Below are 23519 nucleotides of genomic sequence, written 5' to 3' on the forward strand. Positions count from 1 at the left end.
GCTTGTCTCCCCGTAGCGGTAATTTAGCCCGGCGGGCGAAGGGCTCTTGGCTGCCGAAGGGAAAGGGTTAGCGGCCCGATACTAGTCTGGCATCCAGGGTAGCGAACAACGTGTTCCCCGTACAGATGCGGCGGTGGGTCCTGTCCTTGGTGCTGACCGCCTTCCTCTCACAACAGCCGTCCGGAGCTGCGCTCTCACGGCGTCCAACGGTGGGTATTACGTCAAGCCAACCCCTATTTTCAAGCAGAGTTGGGCAAAGACAAAATCAGGTTATCGTTGTCTGAAATGCCGTTATCGTTGTCTGAAATGCCGTATGCGAAGGTAAACATTATGCTTTGCAAATGTTACCTTTCTAGTTATGCTTACGTTTGCAGAAGGCAAACATACTGTTTTTGCTCTGTTTATTCTTCCTTTTCTTCTCCAAACAAATGAGGTCAATGACCTGAACCAGACGTCTGTCACCATAGTGACTTGTTGTTTGTTGTGTCTAGAGAAGCGCCCCCTGTCTGGTTGACGCAGACTGCCTGGCGTTCCAGGAGTGTGTGTGGGACCGGGAAGACCCCAAAGCCCAACCGACCGGGATTTGTTTGGCGGTAGGACTCCGTAGGAATGACTTGTGGAAGGTTTTCATCCAGTTTCACCCAATATGTTTATCAGGACTTCTGTACATGTTGTACCGTGTGTGTGTGTGTGTGTGGTTGTAAGTCATTTCAATATTGTGTTGTCTTTGCTATTTTTCTTGTTATCAGTCCTTTTGATACATGGCAACGTTATACTTACAATAAATATGGATGAAAAATAACTTGTATTTCACTTCATACCATAGGAATGGATGAAATATAATGATTTATCTATTTATTTATTTTTTCTGATTTGCTGTTGTTTTCAATTCTTCTTGAAACTTCTTTTCCCTGTGTAAGTAGTGACGAAGAACAGGTTGTACAAATACAAATACATATACATAACTCACGTAGTTTTGATGTTGTCATTAAGGTATTGACAAGTTATACATGTTTACAGAAGAAGTTCCTTATCCGACGTGCCGCTTTGAAACAAGGTTCTACCAACAGTCAACCTGCCCCAAGATCTAGACACACTACCATAGCCGAAGTCAGGGCTAAGACAGCATCCAAACGTGTCAAGCACGATACGTCGGCTTACCTGCCAAGTGCGTTTGGCGAGAGCAACGAACCAACCAGATTCTACAACCAGAACTATGGCAGGACAAGGGGCGGAGCTTCAGAGAACGCTTTCACAAGGGGCGGAGCTTCAGAGAACGTTTTCACAAGGGGCGGAGCTTCAGAGAACGCTTTCACAAGGGGCGGAGCTTCAGAGAACGTTTTCACAAGGGGCGGAGCTTCAGAAAACGCTTTCACAAGGGGCGGAGCTTCAGAGAAAGTTTCCTATCCAAACCAAGGCAGCCAGCAATATCAGGGGTATTCGCCCTTGTCTGGAAGAGACAGAAGTGGCGGTTGGAAACAGGAAACTGAATGGCCTACTGTCGCTGGACAAGAGAGAGGAGTCCAAAATACCGTCCCAAAGCAGGCTAGGCCAGGAATAATAATACTGCCCTCCTTGGGACAAAACCATGGCAAATGGCAACCGAACTTTGTTTCCAATAACGTAGCTGGAAAAGTTTCGACACACGCGAATCCTCCAACAACATACGGCACAGCAAGCAGTCAGGAAAACTTAAGAAAACCAACGCGTTATATTTCTGGTCCTATCACTAGTAGTGACCAACAGATGTCGAAGTTTCACCCAAAAGGAAAATTTACCACAACAGACAACCGTGGCGTTGCGCCCTCTAGCGACAACACTGAAGAGCGCACCTCAAACGGTGGCGACGACTGGAGAAGCCATGTAGCCACCTTCCGCGAAGACAGCACTGGTGAAGAGATTGTTCTCGACAACTCTAAAGACGTCAACTTTATTGAACCGGTTCCTAAACACGCTGAGTCCAGCAAGGAACACTCGTCTAGTCAGGGCGAAGTTTCCGAAGGCCGATTCCATGGTATGAGTTCACACGAGGACAGAGAAAAGGAGGAAAAACACCAAACCAGAAGACAAGATGTGCTACGCCTTCAAGAACAGAACTCTAAATTGCACGGTAGGCTCACAAGCTTTCTTTTCCTTAAATTTAACAGATAAACTTTTTCCTGAAATAACCACAGTTAGCAGACCTAGTGAAACTACTGTACTAGTAGAAGGGGTTGTGTGATATGTTACTTTTCACAGTTCATGTACACGTATACGAAACTTCGCCAGATGAATATCAATAAAAACTGCAATGACTGTGAAGTTGGTCTTTCAAAGTCTCACTAGCACTGTCTCACCTCCAATGCCGACAGAATAATAGTTTCACTTACCTAGTAGGTCACTTGAATTTGTTACAGAAGATGAAAAGTTAAAGTAATGGTTTGTTGGTAACGGTTTTCTTTAACTCTTTCCCTCAGATTCAGTACTTGAATCTCCGAGGGAAGTCCACGTCAAGCAACACCCAAAGAAACAGACATCCCACATCCCTACTGGAGACCACGCTGTTTTCGACCCTATATTAGAAGGTGAGATTCTATGAATTGAACCTCCTAGCGACCTTCTATGGTACGGCAGTGGAAACTCAGGTCTCCGTATATCTCATGCTCTGAATATATCACTGCCAAGATTTTATGCTTTCCTAATATAATTTAGACCTGTTTAAAGTTAAAACTTTTGGTCCAACACAAAAAGTTCTCTCACCTAGAGCTTTCGACCAGTCACTCTGGTCTTCCTCAGTAGACTGACCCAGTGAGGCTTGTCACGTGGCTTCTTTGAAGTGTGACGTCAACACTGGGTCAAAGGTAGAGAAAACTCTAGGTGAGAGAATTTTTTGTGTTGGACCAAAAAGTTTTAACTTTAAACATGTAACTACCAACACAGATGAACTTTCATGACAGTATAATTTTGACCTATGAACTGAACCTCGTTTGGAAACTTATTATACAATGTGGTACACACTGTGTGCGGAACTGCGGATACAAGCTTAAGCTACATGGAATCTCTGGTGAGACCAAACTATTGAAAGTTCCTTGGTGAGACTGGCAACTTGTGACAACAATTTCTAAAAAATAAACTTTCTTCTGCCCTCTTCCCACAGAACCTACCGGTCTGGAGAACGATGTGGATGAAGTAGATGTTGTCAAACGGAGGGAACAGACAACAGAGACCGACAAAGACTATTTCTAGAACATCTATACACTTGTGGCCTGTATACATGTAAAGCAAACTATGATGTAACATTTTGTGCTATGCACACTGGATGTTGTTCAAATTGACAGGCGTTAATGTCTGTGGCAAGAGATTTTTTAAAAACTATTTTATGTCAAATACTCTTCCTTTGAATGATTTATTCAAATTGGAAAACAACTTATGTACAGACACATGCCAGCAGTTCATATTGCATAGTTAACAAGCTATACAAGGTCCCTATATCTCTTCAAGGAACGTTTGCCTATTGCTTTGGATTAAAAGATAAACACAAACATAAGAAGCGATACGAAACTATCTTCAAATACATGCAAGTCTACGTCACACAGATCACAATGTGCACCAACTTTCCGATTAATTTTACGAAGAACAGTCTTGGCTAATGATACAGATCGTTCTATAGAATATTTGTGGTTGTGCACTCACTCTCATATGCCTACGGAAAGCAACTGAAATGTTCGAAGGGTAAAAGCTGAGGCCTACGTACTGAAGTGGCTACGAGATCAGGCCAGACACAAGGAAAAGTGGAACGGACTGTATAAGAACACTAGATAAGTAACATTTGCAAAGCAAATGCATAATGTTTACCTTCAGACATGGTCTGCTCTGTTAATTCTTACTTAAACACCTTCACATACATGTATTAGTAGTATATGGTTACAGGAGCAGAGCAGACCATGAAGTTGCAACATTATGTAACCCAACCCCAGTCACCATGGTGACAGACGTCAACAAATCATGCCATTGGTCAGGTCAGAGGTCACTGTTTGGAGAAGAAGAAGAGGAAGAAACTGAGCAAAAACAATATGTTTTCCTTCGGTAAACGTAATTAATGACTCACACTGATTTGGTGTACCGATCCGGCGTTGCCTATGGGCATAGCCGCAGATTTGTACCTGAGAACAGTTATTTATTATTCTTATTAGTATTATTTAAATGATATTCTGTATAAACGTAATCAACACAAAACTGGCAAACGCCGCCCCTGCAGCCTATATATAGAGGCAAACATTTTCTCTTGTCCTTTGTGAGTTAGTCCTAACTGTCGGCCCGTCCCTCCAACATGTCGGCTAGGTGCTGTTGTTTAGTCTTGATCAGGCCATGGCGGAAGACATAGAACGCCCGATCCCCTCGAGTTGGAACGATTTCCAGGAGTTTCTTGTTGGTGTCATGCCGTGTCGTCTGCGCCTTGGCTTCCGCCTGAAGTTGGTCGTCTAAGACGTTTTCCTGGTACAAGTAGTCGATGACGGCGTTGGGCTGCATGTCTTGTATCAGCTCGGTGTGGTGTGAGCGTAAAATGTCCTTATGTCTGTCTGACATCGGCGTAGCTATAGCTCCATCCTCAGACTGTGGTCCTGCTCCGAACACCTTGTTTCGTATCTCTGTCATTTCGGTGCGGAGGTCTGAATACTTCTCTTGTAGTTCGTCCAGCCGTTTTCTTTGACTGTCGATTATGTTCAGAAGAACGTCTACCGGTACCTGCGCTTTGGGAGTTGAGGGCGGCAAATAATTCCCGAACCTTCCTTCTGGTTCTGTCTCCCGGGAAACTCTCCCCGCAGCCCGGCGAAGAATGAAGTCCCTAACCGCCTCGGAGCCGTAAAACCGAGCGCGGTCATACACGGTGTTCCCCTCGTTGTTCTTACAGGTTGTGTCCGCTCCGCTCGCTATAAGCGCCCACATGGCGTCCACGTTGTTACGTTTGGCGGCCAGGTGAGCAGGTGTATTCCCCCACCTGTTCTTGGCGTTCACCTCCGCGCCGTGAGCCAAGAAAAGCTCCGTTAGTTTCACAGACGCCTCCCTGTCCCCGACTTCCATAGCCTTGTGCACAGGCGTCGTCCCGTTCGCGTTAGTTTGTTTCACACTTGCACCTTTCTCCACAAGAAAGCCTGCTAAGCTGACGTTTCCAGACCTTGTTGCATACCAGAGTGGGTATTCTTTAGTGGACGCCCCCTCCTGTAGATTTAAGGAAGCCCCTTTCTCTACTAGAAGCTCGACCATGTCTAGTTTCCCGATGTCACAAGCGTGGCAGAGGAAAGTAGAAGTTTCGGGAGAATCAGCGCCCCCCTCCCCAGACACGACCGGGCCGTTCACGTTGAGTTCCCCGCCCTCCAAAAGCACCCGGGCCAGTTTTACGTCACCTCTACCGATGGCCTTCAACAGGTGAACTTTTGGGTCTGACATGGTGGTCTGAAACTCTCGACTTCAAAGATAATCGCTAAAAATGTTGACTAAACTTGTGAAGTTTCCTCCAGGTGTTAACCTAGACGTGGTCTTCCGGGTTTGGACGGTGACGTCATGTGACGTGACAGGTAAGGGGCGCGGTCATCAGGTTGTACGCACCAGTGAGCACAAGGGCAAATAACGCCGCCCAGCGGCTGTCTTCAATACTGCACCTAAAGCACACCTTGCGAACGATCATACATTAAACACTAATAAAGAAGGATAAAAATAGATAAATTAACAACAGCGAAATAGTTAAACTTGAACCCTAGATGCAGACGATACATGTGTATTAGCCTACCTAGAGTGTGTATTAGAGTAGCCGGTAAAATAGCCTTGGGTAGAGTATATGCACCTGCATATGGTAGGTTGCAGGTTCAATCCATGTCATACTTTACAAATAATAGAAGTTGAACACACACCAGCCCTTAGCCCTTCTGTAGCAGTAGTGTATCCGAAAGGCTCTAATCTAACAAGACTGGCAATAAAAACATACATTTTGAGGAAGCCTTGGTACCTGTTAAGTCTAGACAGATACAGTGCACTCCTCCCCAGAGTGTATAGTGAACGAGCCCCAGGGTCACAGAAAATAGGGCATCCAGGTTTTCCCAAGGGTTTCCAGGAATGTGGGCATAGGTGTCAGCAAACAGAGCTGGGAGACATTCCTGTGGACATTCCATGACTGTGGACAAAATTCCTGTACAATTCCTAGAATTCTTGTAAACTGCACACACTGCTGTACCATTAGGCTCCTCCCTGAGACGTCGCCAAAAACAGTCTAAGATGGGCATTACCCTACATGTTGACGCTAGCACAGAAAAGCATCTCTTGAAAATCCTCTTAAAATGTCAGAGACCACAACTCAATAAGACATTGTCATTTTCCATCTTGTTATTTTAATAAACATGCGATATTACATCAACAACATTCCAAAATTCATTTTCTATATACTTTATCTTTACATCCACTGATAAAACTGCTACACTCAACATACATGTACATTTTTGTATGTGTGGCTTTCTACAATATACTGGCCAACATTGTCACAGTAAACTATATGTTTTTGCCGGTGATTTCCGAGGTACATATTCTCAAATCCCCAACACTTATGAACCAAAAAATCCCCCCCGTATTCTGACATGTTGTGATCCAAGTATGCAGCACCAAGAATACAGCTGGGTAGTACCATTTTTACACGGGGGGAACTTTTTCACCTTTGCTATATATTGCATAACATTCAACCTTCTAATTCAAAGGTTTTGAGTAGACCACAAACATATATCCTGTAATAGAATAGATATGTAGATACACCAGTTATCCCCAGTATACAGTACATGTATAATAATACATGATGACCAACTTCTGTTCACTAGATGTGCATTCCTATACGTTTAGACTAATAGATAAATACTAGGGTACAGGAATGTGCACACCACTGTGCATAACAGACACCACCGTATAGTTGAAGCTTGATATATCATTTCTGTAGACATTTGTTTATGAATTTTATGTAGAGGCAACCAAGGTTTGAATCTTACAATCATGCAAAAATATTATCCCAGAAAATCTATACAACATTTACCGACGATTTTTTGTTAAAAAAAAAGGAGGAAAAAATTTTTTTCATCAGGTGTCTTTGAACATGGCAAGTCTGTGCAATGTCCGCTGGGTAAGGTCAAAGGTCGTGAAGCTGATGCCTACAGCGATGGGACCTTTGACCCAGTTCATGCTGAGTCCCTTGTACAGCCCCCTCCTCACGCCCTCCTCTTTGATAATCATCCGCGCGGTCCCTAGTATACTACTACAGGGGTTTCCCGTCACTCCTTCGGTCTGCATGCGTCGGCGAATCACGTCGAGAGGGTATGAAGCCGACTGACCGAAAAGTCCCGCCAGCATTCCGAAAATCAGTCTCTGGATGGGGTTGGGCTCCTTACCTCCTGTGAAGTCTAGGGGGAGAAAAAGATGTTTAAAGGTAAAACTTTTGTTCCAACTCAAGAAAAATGTTCTCAACTAGAGCTTTTGACTGGTCACTCTGGGGTAAGATGCTTGAGGATAAAACTTTTTTTTAGTTAAAACTTTTGCTCTAACACAAAAGGTACATGTTAACACAAAAGGTAAATGTTGTAAACTACAGGCTAAGAACTTTTGACTAGTCACTCTGGTCTTCTTCAATAGACTGACCCAGTGAGGGTGGGGGGGAGATGTCTAAAGTTAAAACTTTTTGTTCCAACACAAAAGGAAAATGTTATAAACTAGAGCTTTTGACCGGTTACTCTTGTCTTCTTCAATAGACTGACCCAGTGAGACTTGTCACGTGGCTTCTATGAAGTGTCACTGGGTCAAAGGTATCTGATAAATAATGTCAGGGAAAAAGATGTTTCAACTTTGCACAATTTAAAATATGTCACTGACATAGCTCCCCTCCATTTCTACCTGATGAACCCAGACCCATAGCTCCCCTCCATTTCTACCTGATGAACCAAGACCCATAGCTCTCCCTCACTCTACCTGATGAGCCCAGACCCATAGCTCCCCTCCATGTCTACCTGATGAGTACTCACCTGCCAGTAGAATCTTCAGAGTTTCGTAAGTGAAGAAGCTGGTGCCTGCGTAGGGGATCACTCCCAGGATAGTGGGGGTGAACCCACGGTACAGGGTCAAACCACCCTCCTCTTTGATAATGTGTGCGAAACAGTCGGGAAGACTGCTGTATCTGTGGAGAAGGTGGACCACGGTTTGTTTTTCTTTGGAAGTTTATGGATCAAGCTGGTTTAGAAGATAACACCCTCTAAGTTAGACTAAACGGCGGTATTAAAATCCTTAGCGCAAAAAGCAGAAACTATGAGAGCTGTCCATGGCTATACTGCAACTTCACCATAGCAAAAGTTTGTGGTCCTAGGGAAATGGAAGCATTCACAGAACTATACATTTGCGGTGGCAGCATGCGCAAAAAGACAGAAAGTCAGCAAAGTATTTGTTAATGCTTACATAAGTTAGCAGAAGTGACTGCGAAAATCGCAAACATAGAAAAGAAGAAGGAGCCTGGTTTCTTATTTTATTGTTCATGCAAACTTTCTAACATTAGTATACCTTCTTGTGAAACTGCATGGCATTGTTAGATAGGTAAGAGAATTTGCTTATTTTCAACAATGTCCATTAGGTAAAAAAAAAACCCCAGTACATATAGCCATATGGATCACTTGACTGGTAAGTATGGTAAACTTGGTGTAAAACTAGCCTGGGTGCCAGACTGTTTCCAGGGCCTACCCAAGCCAGTTCCTCGGCTCTAGCACCAACATGCCCCCAAGAAAATTATACCACAGCCCTCCTCAATTAGCCTGGGTGCCAGGCTGTTTCCAGGGCCAACACAAGCCAGTTCCTTGGCTCTAGGCCAAGGAAATTATACCACAGCCACCCTCAGTTAGGCCCAGGCACACTGGCTAACTCAGAGCCTGTTGTGTTATGGGCCTGGCATCCAGGCTAGTGTAAAACCCAAAGCTACATACTTTGCCTTTTTAGTGACAGCCATCCTGGCCCTGACCATATCCAGTGGGTAGGTACAGACAGACGCTGTCACTCCAGCCATGGAGCCTGCCAGGAACCTGGTGTAGGGTGGGGGCGACTTTCTGCAACAACAACAACAACAAAAACAACAACAATATATTAAGCGTTCTTGGTTTGTGGCTTTATGAGGTGGTTATAGCAACTGACAAGGCTTTATCACACCATATATAATGAGAAAGGGTGGGCCATTAACATTATTATCAAAACTTACACAGTTAAGAGTGACACATTCCTGTATAACACATACAAACTTAAATAGAACATGTGTTCCATATGGAGTCACCTGAGGTCACTGGAGCAGGGTCGTGTTCTTATTCATATTTCTATTTTAAGTTCCTTGCCAACGGTCAACCAAAGAAAGGTTAGGGTCGGCAGGCTTTTACTAGGGTCAGAAAAATGGAAACAACAATTTTTCTCCTGAGTGAATCTAAGACATCTACAACTTACAGTTTTTTGTAGGAAGCCCTGAACATTTTCTTGTACTGCTCATGAGAGGCAAACTGTATTGCAGCATAGGGTATGACTCTGGCCATGGTGGCAGAGTTTCCTCTCCATAGACTGAAGAACCCTTCATTCTTGTACGTCCTAAAGATGACTTTGTAAGCTTCCTGAAAGGGATACAAAATCAACTGTTTACCCCTAAGAATAATGATTAAATGACAGTGTATATTGCATTATTTAAGTAACTACTAAATCATATTACAATACTAGTCATTGGAGAATTTGCTTTAATAGTGACAAAAAGAAGCACTACAGTTATATTATACATGTATTACTGGTTGTGAAAAAAAAAGAAAACTCCAATATCTCAGCATTAAAAGCTATGACTACCTACTGGCATCATATCATTGAGATTTGACTTACTTTTGCTGAAAATCTGTTATGAGACACTGAAAAAAAGAACAAACATGTTACAGCATACATTACCAGGGGTACAATAAAAAAGTCATCAAACTGCAAGTGTGTGTGTTACCAAGACAATAACAATAGTACTATACTGATTAAATGACCACCTCTGTATACGCACTAAATAAGAGACATTTGTGCCTCCGACTATATTTTCCATTGACCCAAGCACCAAGAACCCAATTCAATTGAATCACTATAAACAGATTTAATACAGGTTGTATATCACTACTACTGTGGTATACAATATCACAATAGGTTGCCTAGATACAATACTTTTAAACTACCTGGCTGGCTTATCCTTACTAATTAAACTGTGCCCAGATACCAACAACTACAGTTGAGGATACAGTAAAAGGCTGGTAGCCAGGAGTCATAATGGGGTCTTTGAACTTACAATACATAGTACAAATGTTGTAAATTGTGGGAGTGGCATAATTATAAGGTAGGCATGTGTGGGACATACTGTAGAGCACTTTAAATTTTGTTGGGCCCTACTGTTAAAAGTTGTGTAAATATAGAATACAACACGCCGGGGTATTTCGTATCGCCCGAGGTATCGGCCCGACCGTGGGTCGGACCGCCCGACTCGCTGGAGGGCCGGGACCGAGGGCGATGCGGAATACACCGTGTTGTATTTCATTTAAGTCATACCCACCCAAAAAAACGTGCATTTCAACACAAGTTGAGCCAAAACTTGGTGCCACTAAACCCTAAAATGCAACAACATCAGTTCCAATGTCCAGATTCTGTACAATGTATTCGAAGCGGCACATGCAGTTAGGGCAAAACGCGTTCGAATCGTTCTATAGAAGGCATGGAAGCCATGGCGTACTTTACGGTACGGCCCGGTCCGGAACCCGTTATCGAACGTTATTGCGGCCCGGGTATGATATAATGTATCTTACCTTGAAACATAATCTTGGTTCTGTCTAGCGGAGCGACTGTTGTCTTAGCGATGGCTCCTGCGATGGCTCCAGCCGCCAGGTTAGCCACCACTTTCCTCCGCTCATGTTGCTATGGAAACAGAACAAGTTCTGGAACAACTGCAAAACTTCTACATGTTGCTATGGAAACAAAACACGTTCTGGAACAACTACAAAACTTTTCCATGTTGCTATGGAAATAGAACATGTTCTGGAACAACTACAAAACTTTTCCATGTTGCTATGGAAACAGAACACGTTCTAGAACAACTACAAAACTTTTTCATGTTGCTACGGAAACAGAACATGTTCTGGAACAACTATTTAACTTTGTTTATGTTGCTATGGAAACAGAACACGTTCTGGAACAGCTACAAAACTTTTTCATGTTGCTATGGAAACAGAACAAGTTCTGGAACAGCTACAAAACTTTTTTATGTTGCTATGGAAACAGAACATGTTCTGGAACAACTACAAAACTTTTTCATGTTGCTATGGAAACAGAACAAGTTCTAGAACAACTACAAAACTTTTTCATGTTGCTATGGAAACAGAACACAATTTGGAATAACTACAAAAATTTTTCATGTTGCTATGGAAACAGAACACATTTTAGAATAAGTACAAAACTTTTTTTATGTTGCTATGGAAACAGAACACATTCTGGAACTACTACAAAACTTTTCCATGTTGCTATGGAAACAGAAGAAGTTCTGGAACAACTACAAAACTTTTTCATGTTGTTATGGAAATAGAAGAAATTCTGGAACAACTACAAAACTTTTTTTATGTTGCTATGGAAACAGAACAAGTACTGGAACAACTACAAAACTTTTTCATGCTGCTATCGAAACAGAACACGTTCTGGAACAACTACAAAACTTTTTCACGCTGCTATATATATGGAAACAGAACAGGTTCTGGAACAACTACCAAACTTTTTCATGCTGCTATGGAAACAGAACACGTTCTGGAACAACTACAAACAACTTTTTCATGTTGCTATGGAAACAGAACATGTTCTGGAACAACTACAAACTTTTTCATGTTGCTATGGAAACAGAACAAGTTCTGCAACAACTACAAAACATTTTGAAACACCTGGTGCAAAACTATTGATATCAATCTAGTCTCAGGGTTGACTGAAATTTTCTATCCAAACATCTGCTTGGAGAACCCTCCCTTTAAAAATGGTTGTGAGTTCCACAGCACGAAAACGCATATTTAAGCCAACTTTACGAACTGCGTTAAGAGGTATTAAAGGCGGCGAAATATTTAAGCAGCCTTTACGACATCGGAAAGGCAACTGAAAGGGAAATATCGCCTTTCCGTAACCTTTCCACATGTGTAAATGTCACGTTAATATAACGTGTTTCTTTCCGTAAGCTTTACATGGACTTAAATGTAATGTAAAGAAAGCATTGCGGTAATGAGTTAACTAGAAGCATCTCAAAGCCATATGATCTTTTTGATTATTATGAATAAAGTCCTTACCCACCTCGCGCGACTGAACACAAGCATTTTATATGCTTTTTCATATTTGGTTTTACCTGAAATATTAGATATATTCCATGATTTCTCGCTGAATCGCCGCAAAATCTAACATTAATATGCCAAGTCATTTCTATATGTTTATGTCTGGCTTTCCAAAAACATACGGTTCCTTTCCTTGTTCTATAAACAAGCTTTCCGCCGACGGAGAGACATCTCCCCTATACAGTATAGGCGTCGTTAAGCTGCAGGAAATGTTGCGTTTCTTTGAATCTTGCGAACTTCTAAGTAACAGAGAATCGGCCCTAAAAGTCTGCAATAACCTGCAATGGGACGACATAATATTGAGGAATTCGCTATTTCAAAATCTTGTTTGGGAGATGTATGGAGCGGATGAAATTATTGTTTTAGTACAGAACCGGTATTTGCTAGAACTGGCCGGGTTGCCAGCATTTTTGTCCGAGGCTAGGGTAGGCAAGAAATCCTTGCGAACTTCTAAGTAACAGAGAATCCGCCCTAAAAGTCTGCAATAACCTGCAATTGAACGATATAATACTGAGGAATTCGCTATTTCAAAATCTTGTTCGGGAGATGTATGGAACGGATGAAATTATTGTTTTAGTACAGAACCGGTATATGCTAAAACTGGCCGGGTTGCCAGCATTTTTGTCCGAGGCTAGGGTAGGCAAGAAATCCTTGCGAACTTCTAAGTAACAGAGAATCCGCCCTAAAAGTCTGCAATAACCTGCAATAGAACGATATAATACTGAGGAATTCGCTATTTCAAAATCTTGTTTGGGAGATGTATGGAGCGGATGAAATTATTGTTTTAGTACAAAACCGGTATTTGCTAAAACTGGCCGGGTTTGCAGCATTTGTGTCCGAGGCTAGGCTAGGCAACGTTATCAGCCAGGAACCGATAATTTCTGAGTCAACAACCTATCAGAAATTTACTACGGTCCGTGCCAGTACGTAGGGCGCTGTATGTACTGTAGACTATTTCTATTTGTTTATATACGTCGCTCTCCCAAAACTTGCGGTTTCTTTCATTGCTTCTTTTATACAAGCTTTCCGCCAACTTTTCCCCTTTCCTTGTATGCTTTGTTATAAAGCTACTTTTATTTTTTTCCGCCGCAAAGTTTTCTTTCTTATACATGCCGAATATTCTTTGCAGCAAGAGTTCAACAGTTAAAAAATCATGGATGCACAGGCATTACTAGTATTTCTAGTTTCTTTAGCCTATTTGTTGTGTTCAGGCAACGAGGTTCCTTTTTGTTTTCCAAATGTGAATTTATTCATTGCCAACCCGTGAACAAGCCCGAACGCCATTCATATGACAAGACCGTTTGGGGAATCTCCGCCCTTTCTGCCTGGAGGAGGTCATGTGACAGGCCTTTACCCAATGATAGACAAGAGTGGGTTTTTCAAATCTACTGAATATACCAGTAGTCATTTTGCTGTGCGTCTACTCTATGGAGGCTTGGACTCGTTTGAACCCGCAAGTTGTGTCCAAGACATTGCTTTTATCACCAGAAGTGGCCACGACGGGACTAAGACAAATCTATACCATTCTGTACAAGTCTGTGGGATGGCGTAGATTGGAGATACATTGTACTAGTATTGGACATGTCACGGCGCAGAAGGGGAAGATCACGGCCGTATTGCATCGTGCTAACCGGGAGCAGCACAGAAGTTGAGCAAGAGCGCGACCTGACCATCCACGGGAACAAGTTAGCGGATTATTACTCTTGCGGTGACCACATCACATGGAATAGCGGGAAAATGGACACAGGAATTGGAATAGTGGCTGTGTACTCGGATACAACAAAGGAAAACCTGCCCTGGTAGCCAGTCTGGATCGGGCCTTCAGCCAGTCCCCGTCGGCGGAACATGGCAGTATGCCCGCCAATCTACATGGGCGCTACGGGGGAGTTAAGAACTCCGAGTGGAGTTTGCCGCTCGGGCAGCTACTCCCCCGACGGCCTAGCCTGGATGAAAGGCACACTAGAACTTTGGGTATATTTTGCTATGGCATCCAGGCTACCGACGGCCCTATCCAGCCAGTCTACCAAGGCAGGAAAGGCTACCTATGGCACAGAAATTTACTGTTCATTAACGGCAAATAAACGCACAAATAAAGCAAAATAAACGTCAATATTACGCACACGTTAAGGATACTTTACGACACCTTTAAGCGTACAGCAAAACCCGAAAACCATGACGGAAAGAAGTTTTAAAGGCCCCCAATAGACTACGGAAAGGCTACAATAAACGCATGCTTTCCGTGCAGGTTCCGACGTAAAATGTATGACGTAAAGAAATGTTAAAGGTACCCAAAAGATTACGGAAAGGCCAGAATAAACACATGCTTTCCGTGAAGGATTCGTGGTAAAGGGCACGGAAAGATTTGCTTAACTACGCCTTTAAGCATCTGAAAGTCGCGGAAAGGCACCGTGAAAGTGGGAAAATAAATGCCCTTTCCGAACTTCCGGAAAGTCCACGTTAAGGCAATCTTTACGTTCGCGTTTAGGGGTCGTAAAGGTGCGGAAAGTGGGAAGAAACGCGGCCTTTACGCTGTGTTTAAGCGTGCTTAAATATCACTTTTCGTGCCGTGTTCACAATAAGGTACATAGGTCAGTCAGTGTCATTTAAGGACATGGGTGTCATTTAAGGTCACCTTGTACAATATTAGCCTGGTTACCAAACCTATTTTAGCTCCCGAGTCCTACATTTTCTCCGCAATGTCTCTATTTGCGGAGAGGAGCGCTAAAATAGGTTTAGTAACCAGGCTAGTATAGTATCAGTAGATGTGTTCTTCATACCCAAATACTATGTCATTTTCAACCTACTACATACAACTGCTTGCCATTTTCAGAGAAGCTGCCGACAAATTTCAGCCTACCCAAGGTGGCAATGTCTAATCTATGATGAAGAACATCATTAACTTTTCTTTATTGGGAAATACGTAATTGAGGTGCAAAAAACCACAGTATTGAATTGCTATAGTTTATACACTTTAATACTACCAGAAAAGTAGGGGTGACCTATAGTACTGCCAGTGTGTTTGGCCAAATAGGCAAGCCGTGGCAAAGCTGCATTGCTCAACTAGCTTTAAAGTAAGCTTAAGAAAAAAGTAACTGCTTTATCTTTGTCCATCTTTACCCCTTGTGAAGTGCCTTTCCCATGTATACAACAATGTGGCCTGCTACTGAGTGCTAGGGATTCGAACCCAGAACCTTCAGATTTTGAGTCAACAACCCAAATCAAAAGACCACCTTGCTACCGGATCATGCTTGTGTTATCATCAGTCTCTCAGTCTGATGTCAAATGCTTTATCTTTTTTCTTTTTTAAAACACGAGTGGCGGAACCCCTAGGAAGGGTTTCAGTATACGTTAACATATTGACTGACCACATGCGAATATCCATTCCCTGAACTACACTGCACATGTCAGGACTGTTACTGCCATACAGACACAACCTATCGCTAGGAGAGGTCTCTTTATACCCCGAGGGTACCTATTGACTGTCTACAAGGTGGGATTTTACCCCGACTGAACTGACCCGTCTGATTTCCTCCTCTTGCTCCAAAGTTGCCGTCCTGTCCTGGATCGCAGCGACGGACGAGCCTGATTCCCGCGCCGGCTCAATCATCACACCGCAGTTCAGCTACATCTGGACAGGGGAAAAAAAGCAACTCATGAAAATAAATGTAGCTGAATTCTCATATACTCTGTCCTGAACAGGGGAAAGGAACAAATCGTGAAAAACCTGCTTTCTAAACAAGTCAGGGGAAAACAACAATCATCACACCACACTTTTGCTACATCTGAACAGGGAAAAAATTAACCATGAAACAGCTACATCCTAATACTTAAGAACAAATCGTTTGGTGTAATATAGCCAATTGCCGCCATGCCCAAGGGTGGTTATACCAGCTATACAGATACAGATTCTCATACTAGTCTGTGTTCACAATAACAAGTTGACAATTCAGAATAAATCAGGCTGATCTCATATGAGATGTGATGTTTGGCCTTTTGATTGACACCTGCCCTTAATCTGTCATATATGGGAGGTTTGATAGATCTGTGATCACATTTGAGTTGACCTATTTAGTAGACAGTTACAGCCAATTCAATACTAGTAATGTAACTGTTCTCTTCTACTATGAGTATGACTTGTACTTGTACTTGTACATGTATTAAACTGGTTCTGAGCCCACATTTCTAAAACCAGAAACATTGACTTTTTCTGTAACTCTCTACAGATTTTCACTGTTACCGGTATTCTGATAAATTTATTATTAGGCATGCCGTGATGCTGTATAAACAAATCAAATCTGTGGAAAGCCCCTGGGAATCTATGATGAATAAAATATATCCTCTTGGTTTAAAGTTACAAATGGCACAGAAAATTCACTATGGCATGATAGAATCACAAGAGAAAACAAACATCTGAAAATATCAGAAACAATAATTCTAATCTTACCAAAACATAGAGTTGTTACACTCCTAAAGTTTAGGTGATGATTTTGATTTCAAGTTTGTTGTCCTTAAGATACTAAATAAGCCATATATCTGTAAGAAACAGGAGGAGCGAGTAGAAACAGATAAAAAAAACCCTGGTCCCGGGCCGGGGTTCGAACCCACGACCAAACCCGGGCACCACACACTGACGCTCTAACCACTCGGCTAAAAGGTCTAGACCCATTGGTCAGTTGATAGTGCCTATGAACCCCCACGTTGTTACACTACTCTGCCCTTTTCTTTTCATATTCACAAAATCTATAGTAGCAGCTAGGAGTAAATATACTATGTAGATTATATCTACGTAGGCGCGCGTCGTAAGTCATCCACGTTTACGCTGACGTCTACGTCAGGTATGGCACGTCTCGTGCTCGGCACGTGATGACGTCAAGACGTGATATCCACGTTTTCCATCAATTTCGGGGACAATAATAACAGAGATTACTGTACATTTTTTTTTACAAGGACTGGGCAAACAAAGTGTTGGCTTGAAAAGCCTAAGTTTTTGTTTAGACAGAGACAGACAACGTATCACAGACAACAACGATATACAAATAATGTTCTAGAAGTCACAATGATGTTGCAATTATTACGCCACTTACTACACAGATTACGCCACTACACAGAATAGGTCAACTTTCTGATACCGGTGTGTAAACTATTACAAATCTCTCCACAGACCTAACTATATGTTTTACTACAATCATTCAAACATACTGTCGCTATGAAAGATTATAGCAGTTAAAAGAAGGAAGGAAAAAATTTGTGTGCAGCAAAAAAGGAGTAGTTCGCTAGGTCAGATCTAAAATTATGCCCTCAAGGCTCAAGCGACCACGATTAACTTGTTTACACCAACAAATGAAGTCCTTACCTGAACGAATTTAACGCGTTCACGTTCACGAAACTCTAAGATAAGTTCAAAAACACATCAAGAATTCTCCAAAGATCAGAAATTGTCAGAAATTCCGCAGTTTCGGGGGCATTTTAGACGACAAAACGACAGATCTGTTCGGGAACTCCCCTTCACTCATCCACACAAGTCACGACCTCTGGTTGAACATGTGACTCCCCTACAACCGAAATGGTATAGCCCAACTGATAGGTGTTTTTCGTATCTTTTATTATGCCTGCTTTAACAAAATTGAAATTAGATTGAAATTATGCAGATAATACCTGAATAACCATAATTCTTCCAATGTATTTTGAGTCTATCTAGAAAGATGTTGTTTACACAATCAATTAAAAAGACAGCAATAAAATACAAACAGGCATAAATTCATATGTCCAGGAACAGCTACAACAAAATATTCTAAATTTTTAATGTTTTTAAGAGAAATATCTACTAATCTAATCCCTGTTTTATTATTCTATACTAATAATAGATATCTTCATGTAATTTTTTAAACATCAACAGAGGATAAACATTTTGTTTTTGTTGTGATTCACCTTTGACCTCTAGTTTGATTTCAAAATGGTGGGTTGGAAGGAATTTTTATTCTCACTTCTTCAAAATATTGCCTTTTCCCAGCACTTATAAATCACTGACCTCATTTTTCTTCATTTTCAGGCCCAGTTTCTATCACAGGAACAGATCAACGGTAAGTAAGACTTTTAAAAGTTGTTATTCGTGCCGTAAATGTTGATAAAACGTACCGGTATATTTTTGTTTTGCTGAAAAAAAATCGGCCCCTCCCCAGCTCTTGCATGACTAAGTATTTGGACACACCCATGGCCAGCTAGGCTGTCAAATATAGATTACATAGCAGGGCTGGAAATTAGGCCTAGAATTTAGGCTTGGACAACTAAAAATACACTTTGGGACATTTTTGGGGGGACAAAAATAATAAATAGAAAAATGATCAACATCAGAATGTCAGCCCTTCTTTTGTTTATCAGGCACACGTCCCGGCTTTTGGATCTGCAAAAGTCCCCCGAATTTCCTGTCTACTCTGCAATTATAGTGCCTGGGAGTGAACATAAGCAAAAAAATTAAGTTGACTTCAAGTTAAAGTCATACAATACAGGTTGGGACAGTTCATCCTCACTTTGGGACAATTGAAATTTATTTTTGGGACAATAGGAAGAAAAGTTAAATTCGAGGCATGACATAGTTGACTTAACATGTTTAACAAATTTGAAGACAAAAATCCTAATACAACAAAATACCAAATACCAGCAACAGAATGGTGATGAGGATAATAAAATTATGACTTCATTTTACCTTGTCTTTATGCAGAGTTCAAGGAGTGTTTCTCCTTGTACGACAAACAGCACAACAACCGTATCAATACGCGGGACCTGAAGACTGTGATGCGGTCCCTGGGACTGGCCGTCACTGAGGGGGAGGTCAATGCTTACATCAAGGAGTTCGACAAAGGTATCCAAGCCATGCAAAATATAAGAGGCTCAGCATACATGTAGTGGTTTGATGTCTTTGTTTTTCGGCTGAGGTTATTTGAGGAGTGTTACCCATTGAATGCCTCCTTTTTTCCTCTCCTTTAATTATGTTTACTGAAGTGAAGGAAAACATTTTGCTTTTGCTGTTTTTTTTCTTCTCCCAACAAATAAGGTCAATGACCTGAACCAGACGTCTGTCACCATGGTAACTAGTGTTGGGTTACATCATGTTGCAATTTTATAGCAGGAGGGATTTAGACTCCTGTCACCATATATAATGTGTTTGAGTAAGAATTAACAGAGCAGATCATAACTGCAAAGGTAAATATTATGCATTTGCTTTGCAAATGTTACCTTTCTGGTGTGAAATTAGTCAAGTCGAATTGACAGTAAATTTGCTTCATGTTTTCCAGGCAGGAAAGGTTACATCAACTTCTCAGACTTCCTGTCCATCATGCACCAGCAGCTGCAGAAGGAAGACCCCGCTAAGGAGATCCTGGATGCTCTCAAGTACACGGACAGACAGGGGCGGGGCTTCATCATGGCAACCGAGCTCAGGCACTGTCTCACCAAGACTGGGGAGAGGCTCACTAATCGGGAAGGTGACAGTGGCTGGAATTTTGTTATGTTTACCAAAGGAAAACATATTGTTTTTGCTCTGTTCCTTCTTCCTCTTCTCCAAACAAATAAGGTCAATGACCTAAACCAGATGTCTGTCACCATGGTAACTGGCATTTGTTTTGCAAATGTTAGATTTCTAGTTTTGAACTTGAAATATGTGTCTATCCTATCCTAGGCTAGTGTCTGTTGAAAAGTTGCTATACTACATAACTGGGTGCCAGGCTAATGTCTGTTGAAAAGTTCTTTTCCTACATGACTGGGTGCCAGGCTAATGTCTGTTGAAAAGTATCTATACTACATGACTGGGTGCCAGGCTAATATCTGTTGAAAAGTTCTTTTCCTACATGACTCACTGGGTGCCAGGCAAAAGTCTGTTGAATAGTATCTATCCTACATGACTGGTTGCCAGTCTAACATCTGTTGAATAGTATCTATCCTATATGACTGGTTGCCAGGCTAATGTCTGTTGAATAGTATCTATCCTACATGCCTAGGTGCTAGACTAATGTCTGTTAGATACCTTCTGTCCTACATGACTGGGTGCCAGGCTAATCTCTGTTGAATAGTATCTTTCCAACAAGACTCGGTGTCAGGCTAATGTGTGTTGAAAAGTACATGTATCTATCCTATGTGACTGTGTGCCAGGCTAACGGCTTTGGAAAAGTATCCTATATGCCTGGGTGCTAGGCTAATGTCTGTGTTCCCCCATGTTTTCCAGTTGACCACATGTTACGAGAGGCAAACATCCAGCCCAACGGAGTGGTGAAGTATCCTGAGTTTGTGAAACAGATTACCCTGCCTCTACCTGACTACTGAGGACATGGGTCCTTCCATGGAGGGGGCATATCACTCCTAGATAACTTAATTAAGCAGCGAAATTTAGTGTTAGTTGATACATGTAATAGGGCAGAATCATTGCTATAGAGAGACAACAATCTTTTTATCAGTATTCCCAAACTTAATTTCTTCACTGAGGTGGAATTTTTTAAAAACCTGTTTTTACCTGTAGATGAATTTTGCTTACTGAAGTACATTGTAAATTTATTAGGTATTTCGAATGTTCAATTGTAGTGTTAAAGGCTTATTATTTGTGCTGGATGACTCACACATAAAATTAGAAAAATTAATATCTGTTTAACGAACAGTTACAAGTATGTATACATGTAATTTTTTAAATAATGTAACAATCTAAACTAGCATTACTGTAGCATCAATATCGACCAACTTCTGCACATTCCCAACCATAATGTAAACCATTTAGGTTAATTGTTAAATATAACCTGACTTCAGCTTTTTTGCACAAAAGTATCTTTCTGTGTGGGTGATATTTTTGTATAGAATTTGTGTATGTAAATTTTAGTTGCGATACTGAATTGTTGTTGTCGATATTAAGGTGATATTCCATAAATCAATAAATGCGTAAAATTTGGTACTATGCAAGATACATGCAACATCATGTAAGTTACATATCAATTGATAAGCACTATGAGATATGTAGGCATAATAACTTCATATCACAAACTTCTATATTCTTGAATGTGAGAATATAGGCCACATTATATATAAAATCGAGAAAAAAGTTGCCTTGCTGTATCTGTCCTTTTTTCAATTGCTTCAGTTAGTGGGAAATGCAAATGCTTTTCCATGGACCCCATAGCATAGCTGCTGTATAATTTAACATTGGACATATTCTGAAAAGAAAGACAAATAACTTAGGACTCTGCTTGAATTGAAAAGTTGGAGATTTATTTGAGAGGGTTTGTCGGGGGTAAAACTGAAGCAAAATTTTTTCAATTTATACATGCGTACAATTCTGGGCTAGCCCTTATGCTGCAACAGCACATAGTTACTAAGTACAGTCAAACCTGTACAAGTGACCACCTCTACATAAGGACCACCTAGCCATTGTGACCACTTGGTGCCTTAGATATTTTTTTTCTCCATTGGTTATAGTGACCACTTGTCCACATAGACCAGATTTTACGATCCAACGAATGGTCTTTTAACAGGTTTGACTGCACATGCACCTTGGCATGAAAGTACATGTGCTTGCTTGTGTTATTTCAAAATAAACAACCAGGAAACAAATGGTTTTAAAAACCCACATAAGAAAACTTTATTGCACAGCTACACTTTTCAGAAGGAGCCAGACGTTTCTCTCGGATCTTCCTGTGGGAAGAAGAAGTTCTATTTTACAGAGTTTATCTACTTATCAAATTGCGAAGTTTGTACTTAAGTTGTACCCTGGTTTCCCCATTACTAGCCTCCAGCAAGGGTGTGGAAGGGTCTTACTCAACTCTGAATCCAGAATAGTTAGAAGAAGCCAAAATTTGTGTTGATTTGAAGGAAATCACTGCATACTTCAGTTATCACGGCAATCCATTCTTCAGAGAAAGCCAGTTCTGGGAATATCAATCTATTAGAGATGAAATGTTGACAGATATTTCACAAGTTGAATCCTTTACTACCCTCCCATACCCTCAGATCAAAGGTCTGTGGTATATTCCAGCTACACTAAATTAGCCAATCAGAGCACAATCATCATTCTCACCATCCAATGAAAGAAGAGGATGCTTAAAAGTATAATAAAATAGTTCTAACACAGAGGTGATAGCTGAAAGGAGTGCTCTAATTGGTCTGTGATGAATTATCACTTTAAACAATATACACAAGTGTCATTGCTGTTGATCTCTTAGACTGAAAAAGAAAAACAGGGCTAACTACAAATAACACAACACCACTTACACAAAAAACTAATATACTACATTTTGTAACAACTAATTAAAGATACTTTGAATGAACATTACAGTCATAACATTATTAACAATGAAAAAAAATCAAATTATGCTATGTGAAGTCAGAGTTTGCTATGCGAAAGATTAAAATAATTATACTAAATGAACTACCCACATGGATTACAGTGGCCAGTTTTGAAAATTATGCAATGTGAACTATACCAAGCTAGGTATTTTATGAATATCATTTTACAGAAAATAAAGCTGCAATATAATGGGATCCACTGTTGATTCAATAATGTACTACATAACAACAATGACTTGAATATGTAACATAATTACACAGCAAAGCTCTTTCTTCATTACAATAACTACAAAGGCTCCATATTCTTAAGAGATCTTACGCCTTTAGGTTGGTGATATTTTTATGGAATATTAAACTTATTAGCAATGATAGTTACAAACGAGCAAAATGCTATGAATATGAAAAGACATTGCATCCAACTACAAATGTATCATAAAAGCAGGTGAAATATTATGATAATCAATTCAAATTTAGCATATCTGAATTAATATGAATTAACAGCCAGAAAGAAGAATCAGTGAATATTTTCTTAACACAAACAAACCCTTTATTTTATACAGAAAGATTGAAAATTTTATGTCATGTTTTTTCACAAACACCAGCCTTACCCCCAAGCAAATTAGATACTTTCCAATTTTCATAAATAGTACAAATTTGATAAAATCATCAACTTGGATTTTACATGTTTTACAACAAATTTTACATGTGACCTGCACCAAAAAATATGCTAAGTGCCAATGTAAGTCCATTTCAGCTATGTTCACACGAGTCAAAGACATAATAAAATTAATGGAAACTTGT

The 23519-nt window shown here is 40.9% G+C and overlaps 4 protein-coding genes across 4 annotated transcripts; 2 read left to right on the plus strand and 2 right to left on the minus strand.

Moving 5' to 3' along the window:
- Positions 1–125: 125 nt before the first annotated feature.
- LOC109468351 lies at positions 126–3225 on the plus strand. The gene is made up of 6 exons (XM_019766600.1): positions 126–209; positions 492–593; positions 1021–1255; positions 1406–2110; positions 2457–2564; positions 3137–3225. Exons 1-6 carry the CDS (start codon positions 126–128, stop codon positions 3223–3225), a joined length of 1323 nt encoding a protein of 440 aa, XP_019622159.1.
- Positions 3226–4268: 1043 nt separating this feature from the next.
- LOC109468733 (ankyrin-1-like) lies at positions 4269–5511 on the minus strand. The gene has a single exon (XM_019767057.1). It carries the CDS (start codon positions 5425–5427, stop codon positions 4285–4287), a length of 1143 nt encoding a protein of 380 aa, XP_019622616.1. The 5' UTR covers positions 5428–5511; the 3' UTR covers positions 4269–4284.
- Positions 5512–6345: 834 nt separating this feature from the next.
- On the minus strand, positions 6346–17958 carry LOC109468737 (mitochondrial coenzyme A transporter SLC25A42-like). The gene is made up of 8 exons (XM_019767065.1): positions 17752–17958; positions 15916–16026; positions 10845–10953; positions 9895–9920; positions 9478–9638; positions 8973–9092; positions 8028–8179; positions 6346–7412 (listed from the first exon to the last, which is right to left on the minus strand). Exons 2-8 carry the CDS (start codon positions 16003–16005, stop codon positions 7093–7095), a joined length of 978 nt encoding a protein of 325 aa, XP_019622624.1. The 5' UTR covers positions 16006–16026; positions 17752–17958; the 3' UTR covers positions 6346–7092.
- Positions 17959–18318: 360 nt separating this feature from the next.
- Positions 18319–21079, plus strand: LOC109468748 (calmodulin-like protein 4). The gene is made up of 5 exons (XM_019767076.1): positions 18319–18354; positions 18448–18478; positions 19117–19257; positions 19691–19879; positions 20617–21079. The coding sequence occupies exons 1-5, from the start codon at positions 18352–18354 to the stop codon at positions 20712–20714; spliced, it is 462 nt and encodes a 153-aa protein (XP_019622635.1). The 5' UTR covers positions 18319–18351; the 3' UTR covers positions 20715–21079.
- The last annotated feature ends 2440 nt before the right edge of the window (positions 21080–23519 follow it).

This window comes from Branchiostoma belcheri, unplaced genomic scaffold (assembly GCF_001625305.1).
Source record: "Branchiostoma belcheri isolate BF01 breed outbred unplaced genomic scaffold, Haploidv18h27 scaffold2, whole genome shotgun sequence".
NCBI lineage: Eukaryota > Metazoa > Chordata > Leptocardii > Amphioxiformes > Branchiostomatidae > Branchiostoma > Branchiostoma belcheri.

Excerpts from the sequence above, each read along its gene's own strand:
- LOC109468748 (XM_019767076.1), top strand. Across the intron at positions 18,479-19,116 it reads ATCACAGGAACAGATCAACG|AGTTCAAGGAGTGTTTCTCC; the intron begins GTAAGTAAGACT and ends GTCTTTATGCAG. Across the intron at positions 19,880-20,616 it reads GAGGCTCACTAATCGGGAAG|TTGACCACATGTTACGAGAG; the intron begins GTGACAGTGGCT and ends CATGTTTTCCAG.
- LOC109468351 (XM_019766600.1), top strand. The coding sequence starts at position 126 with ATGCGGCGGTGGGTCCTGTCCTTGGTGCTGACCGCCTTCCTCTCACAA. Across the intron at positions 594-1,020 it reads CGACCGGGATTTGTTTGGCG|AAGAAGTTCCTTATCCGACG; the intron begins GTAGGACTCCGT and ends ACATGTTTACAG. Across the intron at positions 2,565-3,136 it reads TTTCGACCCTATATTAGAAG|AACCTACCGGTCTGGAGAAC; the intron begins GTGAGATTCTAT and ends CTCTTCCCACAG.
- LOC109468737 (XM_019767065.1), bottom strand. The coding sequence starts at position 16,005 with ATGATTGAGCCGGCGCGGGAATCAGGCTCGTCCGTCGCTGCGATCCAG. Across the intron at positions 9,093-9,477 it reads AGGGCTTCCTACAAAAAACT|AAAGTCGCCCCCACCCTACA; the intron begins GTAAGTTGTAGA and ends TTGTTGTTGCAG. Across the intron at positions 7,413-8,027 it reads TCTGAAGATTCTACTGGCAG|ACTTCACAGGAGGTAAGGAG; the intron begins GTGAGTACTCAT and ends TTCTCCCCCTAG.
- LOC109468733 (XM_019767057.1), bottom strand. The coding sequence starts at position 5,427 with ATGTCAGACCCAAAAGTTCACCTGTTGAAGGCCATCGGTAGAGGTGAC.